Below are 11,494 nucleotides of genomic sequence, written 5' to 3' on the forward strand. Positions count from 1 at the left end.
ACAGAAGACATGTATCAGCATGCATAAAATTGCCAACTTGTGACAACGGTGCCTGTAGTGGGGTAGACACCAATATCACAAGCTCGTTACAAGAAATTACATAGTGGGCTAATATAAGGTGACACAGCAGCTGGCTGTATCCTAAGACATCAAATATATATACTGACATTGTATAACTTTTGAAAACTCATCAATTTACTAAAATCATTCCAAAATATTGTGAACATTATAGAGGAGCGAGAATAAAAAGTAAACGACTATACTTACAACATTAAATGTGAATCTATCATCTCTGTTCTTTAGCTGTATGCTCAGGATAATGAAGGGGGGGGGGGGGGGGGGGGAAGAAAAAGTTAAAAAAGAAATTAAGATATTGTTAGAGGGTAAAGATATAAGTTCGAATCTGCAATAACAGAATGAGTAACTTATTAATGACAAATGTCACAACAATAAATTAAAGAAAAGAATAAAAAAGGCACATAGATACAGACACTGTGATCAATGTAGTTAACTTGCTTTACTGCTAGCTGTTCTCCTCCCAAAAATTTTTGATTCTCCCTGACCTAGTTGCTCTTTCTTCATCAGTTATGGTGTCTTCTTTTTGTGTGAATGATTTTGACTTACGCTTTGTGTGTTCTTCAGAATCTTCTTTTCTTTTGTTTTCAATTGGCTGAACTGTTATATTTTACTCTTCTAAATAGAATTGGACCTCTTTCATCCAGTCAGCATGGATTTAATTTTTCCAAAAGTAACTGAATAGTTGTTCCATTAGCTTGGTTTCCAAAAAATCCTAATAAATGGTATACAAAGGCAACTCTCCTTTTTCGCATGTATCTCTCACTGACTCACTTTCATTGGGTTGTGTTGGGGGAGGAGACCAAACAGTGAGGTCATCGGCCTCATCGGATTAGGGAAGGATGTCGGCCGAGCCCTTTTCAAAGGAACCATCACAGTATTTGCCTGAAGAGATTTAGGGAAATCACGAAAAACCTAAATAGGATGGCCGGATGCAGGATTGAACCGTCGTCCTCCCAAATGCAAGTCCAGTTTGCTAACCACTGCGCCATGTCGCTCGATACCTCACTTTCATGATACACCACTTCATTATACAGCAGTTTCCGTTGCCTGTCTATTTGTCATTTTTTTTGTCGATCACTGTTCTGTCTGCCTTCAGTAGTTTTTCTGTAGTTGATTTGGTGTTCAACTTAAATAGTGTTTTACATGCCTGTGTTGGTTCAGATTTAACAATAGAGTGACAATGTTTGAATTTCGTGATCACTGAGAGATTTTCTTCTAGGAGGTTGGCCAGGTGCTTTACTGTGGTTGTTTGAATTTAATTGATCTGCTTTATATTGAGGCTTTCTTATTTGAGTTCCAAGTTATTATTTCACCAAAATATTTGAACTTCTCTGCAATCTTCATTTGTTTGTTATTGTTCAGCTGCACAGCCGATGTTCCAACCTAGAAGGTTAGCATCATTTCTGCTTTTTCAAATGAAATTTGCAATCCAACTTTTATTACCATTTTTGAAGTACTTTAGTTTTAAGTTTAGTCGCTTCCACATTATCTGCAAGTAATACAAGGTCATCTGCAAATGCTACTCAATCAAGTTTCGCATAATTGTCAATCTTGATGTTTGGTTGGCACTTATTATTCCATTCCTGCACAACTTTCTCCAATGCAAAGACAAACAGTAATTGTGACAGTCCATCCCCACATCAAAGATGAGTTCAGATTTTGAATGATTCTGATAATTTACCTCTAAATTAAACTTTTGATCTGGTATTCTTAAGGGTGATTCCGACGATGTTTAGGAGCTTTTGGTGTTGTTCGAATTCCTTAAGGATGTTGAGTAACAACTCAAGGTGGATATTGTCATATGATTTTTTTTTAAGTAAGTGAGGACTAACTCTTGTTTCAAACTCGTATGCTGTTTTATGATCCACATAAGACTGCTAATCTGACTGGGACAACTTCTTCCTGGTCAAAATTCTCCCCGATATTCTCCAAATTCTCAGTCAAGTTGTTCCTGAATTTTGTATACTTAATCCAAGATAAATTCTTATGACATCAAGTAGAGGTGTTCCCTGATAATTACTTGGTTCTGATCACTCACCTTTTTTGCAAAATGAATGGATTATTGCTCTGTACCACTTCAGGCATTTTCTCAATATTCCATGTTTCTATAATTTGTTCATTTAAGTTTCAAAGGTTATTTTTTCCCATATGCGTTCTTCCACATTTCTGCAACCAGTTGATTCTCTTCTACTGCTGTGTAGTTTTTGAGTGAACCAATTTCTCTGATCAATTTGTTGTAATCTGGTAGTACAATCTCCTCTTGCTGAATTTTATTTTTTGGATGAGAATTAAATTCTAGGTATTCTTTTGGTTCCCCAAAGTTGAATAAGTCATTGACAAGTAGACAACCAGAATTGTTTTGATTGCTGTGTGTTATTTTCCCATTTTTATTTTTCATCATATACCTGGGCGATGTTCACTTCGATTAACACTGATTTAATGTTTCATAATTGTCCTCAGTTTTATGTTGATTGAATACTTGATCCATTGTTTCAGTGTTAATTTTGCTGATTTATTTTAGGCTAATTGTTCTAATTTATTTGGCCATTTGTCTTCTAGTATTGGTTAGTCCTACTTGTGACCTTTCCGTTTTCTTTTGTTGGTTGTTTAAAAATGCCTTTTTTTCCTTTTTTTTCTTCCCCCCCTCCCCCTCCTTACACTGAGATCAGTTTCTTCAACTATTGCTTTCAGTTTATTAATCAATATTCTCAGTCTGTCACATAGTGGTATGCTCAGTCTCTCCAAATACACTGTATCTCAGTCTCTCCAAATACGCTGTATTATTTATTAAGTAACTGGGGTGATAATTCTTGCTCCTATTGGATTGGAACAGCCTGTGTTTCATTTTTGGTGTTAATTCAATTTTTATGTTAATGACATAATGATCTGGGTCAAAGTCTACCAAACAGTGGACTCTGACATTTTAAATTTCTCTGTGGTAATTTTTTCCTAAGGGTACATGACCAATCTGGAAACCCTTCAATTTTATATTAGGGCATTTTCTGGTCAGTAGTTTGTGTGGTCATCCCTTAAATCTTGTGTTTTTAGAAACAGTCCATGGTCAACACACAGTTAAATTATTGTCTAATGTAATTCCAAAATTTTATAAAGGTAGCCTCACATAGTGGGTCACCTATAAATACACCTATGTGATAGTTCTTTTCTTACATTACAACACAAACATTATCTCATTTAGATTTATAATTCAGACACACTCTATGAGTCACTGTGCAACCATTCATTGGGGTGAATATGTTCTTTCAGGCATTTCCACATTACCTTCTTCACTGACCAAAGTTATATCATCAACATATAGGATATTTTTTGTTTCTTCTCACTGACTTCAATATTGTTTATAATGAGACAGAACAACAGTGGACAAAGTACCTGATTGTTGAGGTACTCCACATTTAATGTCCCTGCTTTCAGATCTATATCCATCTTTATAGTCTCATGCTGCTTTCTGTTGTAAACATTGCACCTTGAAATCTCCAAATAAGAAAGCGAAATAATTTAAAACAAATTCTGCATTAAACATAATCCAAATTAGCAATAGCAATGTTAATGATGTACTCAAGCTAAAGAGGAATTACATGACACCATATTTTGGGGGGACTTAACTTGAAGCACATAGATGTGGATGACAGACTCTGAAGTTTTATGGCTACTGACTGGAGTGCAGTACATACAGTATTTGTTAGCAACTAATTCTAATGAGAAAAAATTAAGTCAATGAATATTTAAGTGCCATGAGAAAAAAGAACATTCTGGGGGCAAAAAGGGCAGCTTACTTCATCACATTCTATAGTACACATACTGGATGATTTGTACACACAATGGATGATTCAATTTGTAGAGAAGATGAAGCAAATATGAATGCACAGTCTGCTACTGAGATTGTTTGCTAACAAAAGACAGAACTGTGGAAATGGAAGGCCACTGACAAGGACTTGAAAGAATGGTGACTTTCTAGGAACGTAGTATTGGCAATTCTTGCAGAACATATCACTCCCTCAGAAGATTAGAAATTTTTTGCTTTGAAAAATTTGTGGTTAAAAACTTGCAAATAATTATTTGATTTTTATTGGCCCCACTAATCATAGTGTGATTTGTTAGACATAGAGATGGGGCAAGTGAAAGGAGAGCTATACACATTAAAGTTACAAACACAAATTATTTTTTGAATTAGTTAGCAACCTAAGACACACATTGTTAAAAGTACATCATTACTCTTATAGCATAAAAGGGCAAGCTGGAAAGTAATGCCTCTGAATTTTTTATGTGAATAATCTTAGAGGTTTTACATAAAACAGATGTTATTAACATTCTATTTCTTTATTCTTCATGTCCGCATATTTAAAGCCCTCTGCTGATAGAGGGTTCTGAACTGTAGATAGCCGGTGCACGAGAAACAGTGTGCTGCAATTGAGTTTACAATTAATAGAGTACATTCATACATGGGGCACCTTCTACTTCAGTATGCCAACAACGGTCCACACATGAGCGCTGCAACAATCTGACATCTTGGGTTTACTATCACTGATCATCCAGCTTTTATCTGTTTCCAAAACTTAAAAGAACACCTTCGAGGGCTTCACTTTGATATGGATAAAGTGGTGCAAGCCAAGGTGGGGTTGCGGCTCTGTCAAAGTCAAATATTCTACAGTGACAGTATCAACAAACTGGTCTCTTGGGAGAAATGTGTTCATCACCTAGGTGAATACATTGAGATATAAGTTATGTAGAATGTTAATAATGTTTGCTTCATTCAAGAAACTAAGAGTTTTCACATAAATTCAAAGACAATACTCTTCAGAACTCTCTCATACATAAATATCGTGACTAAAGCATGTTGGCAGGATATTGCGTTCCTTAAAGAGGTGTCTGCAAGTAGAACAGAGGGACACTTGTTTCATTGTCTTAAGTATTCAGTTCTGCATAATAAACATATTTTTGTGAGAGATGCCTCAAGACATAATACAATAAGCAACTGTTGAGGTACAAGACTAGAATACCCACAATTTAGTGTTCCTGTATCACAGACTTTATTGAGAATCTAAAAGTATAACACAAACTGCTCTGTCTGTTTATGTACCAATACAACCCACTCCAGAGTATCGTCTATTCATAACCCAAGGTTTTGTGGTTACTGCTTGATGTATGAGCTCATTTTCAAACATGCTATAATCACAATACCTCTTGTGATAGGAGGAAACTTCTGTACACAGTTTTGTCTTTGGGTAGTTCCATTTCAATTCCATGCATCACTCAACATGACCCATTTAGCTTTCTTTCAGATGTGGTGCATCCAACAATCCAGATAAGAGATGGAAAACTGCCAACTTGCAGAGATTATGACAATTGTGAAGAGCGTTACAGATCTGCGAAGTCTGGAAATTCTGTGACATTTACTTGTGCTTGTCTCATCATAAATGACTATAATTCTTATTGTAATCCAGATACAGCAAAGCATCACTGAAAAGCTAATGAGTGGAGCTTTACTTAAATATGTAACATCGAGGGTTGCTAAGAATTTTCACATACAAAATCATTGATCTTTGTGTTTGACCTTGATAAAAAATATGCTGCTATAGACATGATAAATATCAGGACCATACAGCAAAGGCATTATGACCAAAAATTTATTTCACCTACATCACTAGGCTAACAAAAAGCAGTAAGCAGCTATGTATGTGGGTGTTCTCCAGAGCAGTAGAAAATAGCAGTTACTATTATTCTGACAAATTGGTGAAAATTTCTTGCTGTGGACAGCCAGTCAGGAAGCCTTTTATTCCAACCAATCACCATTAGCTTGGTAACTCAAACTACAGTGTATACATGCTGTGAAGTAGTATTCTGCAGTAGTTTGTGAAAAATGGATTTCGATTCAAAATTGTAATCCATCTAAAGGAGGTCATGCAAGAGTATAGTCTGTTGCTAGGTGGAAAAATTTGTGGTAAATGTACAAAGCAAATATCACAAATTCCGTCAATAGCTGCAGGTGTTGCCTCAGCTGTACTAGGTACTTCCAGAGAATAAGTAAGTGAAGAAGAAATAGCATCAGACACGGCAGCCGCTACTTTAAACACCAGCCTTCAGTTTTTAGGTGAATCTCCCATGGAAAAAAGGCTTCAGTGCAAGAAAAAGTATGCAAAGCAAAAAATTTTAAAATGTTGCCTCACTGTTGGAGCATACTTATGTGGCACAACTGGATAAAGAAGAGTGTGAAAAAAAAAGAAAACAAAAAAAAAAACCAGAAACAGAACTCATAGCACAGCTGAAAGATAGATTTCACAACACAGAATGTATGAGTGAGAAAATCCAAATTTTGACAGCACTTCCAAAGAGCTGGAGTATAAGGAAAATCATGAAAGAATTTTCCACTTCAGATTAGACGGTATGAGGAGCAAAACAGTTAGCAGAACATGGTATATTAGTGACACAAAATCCAAAGCCAATTAAGACATGTTGTGAAAACACAGTTCAATGTGTGCATGATTTTTACTGTGATCATAATGTGCTGCCAGGAAGAAATGGCTTTGTGTCTGTGAAATCAAATGGAATTAGCATACATATGCAAAAGTGCCCAGGGTTGCACCATCTTAAGGAATAGTACACCAAATGAAACTAATGGATTCTCAAAATTTTGTGAGTTGCTGCCAAAAGCACTGTGTTCTTGCCTATGCCAATGGGACCCACACTGTTTGTTTGTCTCACACCATAATTGTAACTTAATGATAGGATAGTGTAAACTGAAAGAACTAATAAAGTCTGAAGAACACTCACTACCATCATATAAGAACTGTGTAGCATTGGCTACATGCAGTCCTGCACTCCCAGCATGTTTCTTAGGCGCATGCCCCTACTGTAAAAGTTTGACAAGACTAACTGATTATCTGTTTGAACTGTTCAGTATGAACTGCACTGGCAAGATTACATGCAAGTGATGGTTATTTCATTGAGGTGTCTGCATTGAGTTTATAACAGCTCCCATCACACTCCATACACCATCCAGCAGTAGTCACAGATCTTTAAAAGCACCAAAGAACAACTCAAAGTACATGAATATCTTGTTGTTTGTGATTTTGTAGAGACTTATTCCTTCAACACTCAGGATGAAGTACAGGGATAGCTCTGGAATAATTCACAGGTTACATTTCACAAGTTTGTAGCTTATTACAGAGATGCAAATGCTACTGAAATACACCATGTGTCATTGCAGAAATTTCTGACTGCCTTCAGCATGATGCACTGTGTCTGTATTCTCTCCAGGATAATTTCACCAATTTCCTAAAATGTCACTTTCCAATTACAAAGTACATTTTCCATGTTTTGGATGGATGTGCTGCCCAATACAAAAACAGAATGAATTTCATGAATCTGTCCTACCATCAGGAAGATTTTGAACTGCATTATTTTGCTACAGCACATTGTAAAGGATCTTGCAGTATTGTCGCAGATGCTGTAAAGAAATAGCCTCACTTGTCAACTTCAAGCAACCTCATGAAAACCATATTTTGACCCCAATGTAGGTGTTTCAGTGGTGCAAAGAAAATATTCCTTCATGTATCTTTGACTTTACATAAGGTTCCCATCATGATTAAGATATGGCCGAGCTGAAGCAACATTTCAATAGTACAATTCCAGGCACTCATAAGCTTCACTGTGCAATTCCAGTTAACAAAGATATAGTAAAAACAGAGATGTATTCTGCAACTTTAGTGAGAAGTGAAGAGTCAACAACTGCAACGTGGAAAGAAATGCTGTTAACATACATAGATATGTTGACTGTATGTATAACAGCATTGGTGGGTTGCATATATTGAGTCAACGGAAGCATCCAGTTCCACCCATCTGCTTTGATCTGTGACATAATTGTGGTGTTGTGTGTGACGCTACTATGGCGCGGAGTTTTTGAGTTGGTTGTCCTTGTAGATGTCGTGTTGTTATATTTGCTGGTGCGATCTTGTGGTGGCTGTGCAGAGTTTAACATGCGATATTGGCTTCAGTTGAGTTTTGGTTGTCATCATACTAATGCGGTTTTGAGTTTACGTAGCTGGCGCAGTAACGTGGGTTGTGGAATTGTTTTCAGTGAATTATTAATGTTTCTCATTTTTTATTTATGTGGGTGGTATTTTTGTTAGGCCTGATGAGTTTGGTGTTTTTTGTGTGGAAAGAAGTCTAATTTTTTTTTAAATTACTTATTTGTTAGGTATGGATATGATAGTGAAGTTCACCTGTGTGTGTGTTTTTGTTTGTGGCACCAGCCTAGGTGGTATTGCTGGAGGCTTTTGTTGGTAAGCAATTTTGTTCTGATTTTATTCTTTAGAAACAATTGTGATGTTCTGTGTGTTGTATATTTATGGTAGGTCGTTTGCGTTTTAAATGACATAGTGAATATGGGGTATTTGGGTTTTGAGTTGTTGAGATTTTGACAGTACTCAAGAATGGGTCGCACCAACATTCTATACAATGTCTCCTTTATGGATAAGTACTCTTTTCCAAAATACTCCCAATAAAGTGGAGTCAATGGGTCGTTCCAACATTCTATACACTGTCTCCTTTGTGGATGAGCAACTCTTTTCCAAAATACTCCCAATAAAGTGGAGTCAAGCATTCACCTTCCCTACTACCAATCTGATGTGCTACTTCCATTTCATATCAGTCTGCAACATTATGCCTAGATATTTCATTGATTGACAATGTTAAACTGCACCCTACTAATGCTGTATTTGAATGTTACATGGCAGTTTTTCCTACTCATCCTCATTAGCTTAAATTTTTCTATGTTTATAAAATAGTCTTTGAGCCATTCATATATTTGACAAGCCGTTCTATATGCTCATACCTTCGTTAATGGTCTGCAGTGGGGTATCACGCCAAACGCTTTCCAGAAATCTAGGAATAGGGAACCTGCTTGTAGTCCTTCATTCGTAGCTCACAGTATACTGTGTGACAAAAGGGTATGCTGAGTTTCACACAAGCAATGCTTTCTAAATCCTTGCTAATTTCTGGACAGTGGCTTTTCTGTCAAGGAAAATTATTATATTCAAACTTCAAATACGCTCAAAAATTCAGTAGGAAAATGATGTTAAGGTTTCTAATTTTGCAGGTCCATACTTTTTTCCCCCCTGTTGCTTGACAGTTTGCACTAGTGAGAGTTTTGTGATAAAAGAAAGCTAAGTAAGGGGCCAGTGCCAAAGAGAACTCTCTGTAAAACCGAATTAGGATTCCATCCAGACAGCGTGACTTAGTTGTTTTCAACTCCTTCAGTTGCTTCTCAGAGCCTATTTCTACGTCCTTCACGCAGAGAGTTAAACAATGGTGTATCTGTACGATCATCGAGCATGAATGATTCATTGAAAACATACTTGAACTTTCCTTTCGCTATCTTGTATTGTCACACCAGATTGTTCAGTGAGTGACAACAGGAGCTACGAACCGCCTGGTGATTTTGCGTAGGATCAGCATCTTCTCGTGGAGATCTTTCGCTGAAGCATAACGATGGAAATTGTTGTAGACTTCGCACATTAATCTTTACATAGACCCAAAAATTTCTACTAATTTTTGGCTTACAGCATTTCTGCATTCTTTTTTGAACCGAGAGTGCAACAATTCTGTTTCCTCAGGATTTTGCAAATTTTGGTTTATATTGCGGTGTATCTTTTCTGTCTTTAAGCCATGTAATCGTTAGCTATTTCTGGAGAGCGTCATTAACAATTAGTTTGAAGTATGACATAATTCTTCTACGACCATAAAACGAGACCTAAATGATTTCCATTCACTGTCTACGTAGGATGCTAACAACTGCTTATCTACTCTTTCCAGCGTGAAAACTCTCCTATACTTCTTGACAGCTTTATATATCCTGTGAATATCGTCGCTATAATGACATCATGATCACCATTCTCCGTCAATAAGAGCAGACCTGCTTGTAGCACGTCTAACATATCTCCACTGGCTGTCCATACCACCTACAATGAACATCATAGTCAACAACGATGGAGACTTAACACGCAATCGGTTTCCGGGAAGATAAGAAAATTGTCATATACTTCTGTGTTTGATATCAACACAATTTCAGTACTTCCCATGCGTATTGTCGGTTAAAGACAACTGTCAATTAAAAAAACTGTTTCTGAATCGGAAGTAGGAGCGATGATGGGAAAATGTCATAACACAGAGTCGTCGGCTCGAATACATTCTCACCTGTACGACTTTAATGAATCCACATATCTTCTTTCTTGATAATGTCCCAAAAACACTTTATTGCACAAAAGTTTTTTTGCAAATATGAGAGCCTGCTCAGGTTCTAGAACTGCAGAATCTTTACGAACCATTTTTTTTATCTACTGCACTATCATAATAATTCCAACATATCAAGCCGACAATGACATATCAAATATAAACACAGCAAAGAACTTGTATCTATATATATAGATCATCTGCATCAACCAAGGACGTTAGGATCTCGTTTGAAAGAGGTTCCCTCGCTTCTTCTCATTGAGTTTAAGATTCTGAGGTGAAAACTAGTTTTAATGCAGCCGATTACCCTTGAAGATCAGAAAAATTTAAATTATTAAAAGTGAGGTTATGTATTGCCAAGCAAATTCTTAAATTTCTTACAACCTGAAGATGGCACCGATATACGTTGAGGCTCTCGTTGTCCTTACCTTTTGTGGCACAGCTAAAAGTGGGCGTCACTCCAGCGGAGCCACAAGACTGGCTGTTTCCACAGTCACCTTTCGCGATCCCACACGAGTGGCAACCAGGCCGCCCTTATTTTATTTTTTTTAATTTATTGGCTTCCAGCATACACAGTTTTCAACCATCACAAATTAAGTACATCGCAGTTTTATGCTGCAAACTTGCTTATCCACCAAAATAAGATGGCGATGGTGAAGGTAAAACCATTGCTTATATTTCTGAGAGAAATAGTGTGATATCACGTGGCACCTCAATTGCTGGATGATTCCGAGATTTCACCTTGAGTGTCTTACAGGGCCAGTTATCCAAAATGGAGGAAAAAGGTTCTGGTGGTAAGGCACTCTGCTGTGTAAGCCACCTCCACATCCACTCACGTGTTTTTGACCCACTGAATGTGGGTCATCCAGGATCCCTCTTCCAAAGGATATAGCCATTAAAAAGACCATTATTAATGTCCAAATTCTTAAAGACGATTCACACCATGTGGGTGATACTATTTTTGAATTTTATGGCTTTTATGGTACTGTTTCCCCACTAAATTTTGATACTTACCTAAATTTGAGAAGCAGAATCCCTATATGTCAGTCCACGATTACAGCCGCAAGGAAAGCAAGTCAGATGATGTTTTTAATACACATAAAATTATTGGATCCCTTCATTTTTCTAATTTCGCTAGTGAGGATGAGAAACACATAGATTTGTTGATATT

At 36.9% G+C, this 11,494-nt stretch overlaps 1 protein-coding gene across 1 annotated transcript in view; it reads right to left on the bottom strand.

Moving 5' to 3' along the window:
* LOC126298951 (uncharacterized) overlaps window positions 1-10,491 on the bottom strand; it is a 68,046-nt gene extending 57,555 nt beyond the window's left edge. The window contains exon 1 of the mRNA XM_049990555.1: window positions 10,288-10,491. Within this exon, the coding sequence (XP_049846512.1) occupies window positions 10,288-10,418 (131 nt within the window). The 5' untranslated portion in view covers window positions 10,419-10,491. The remainder of the gene's footprint in view (window positions 1-10,287) is intronic.
* Window positions 10,492-11,494: the final 1,003 nt, after the last annotated feature.

Source organism: Schistocerca gregaria, chromosome X (assembly GCF_023897955.1).
Source record: "Schistocerca gregaria isolate iqSchGreg1 chromosome X, iqSchGreg1.2, whole genome shotgun sequence".
NCBI classification, from domain to species: Eukaryota; Metazoa; Arthropoda; class Insecta; order Orthoptera; family Acrididae; genus Schistocerca; species Schistocerca gregaria.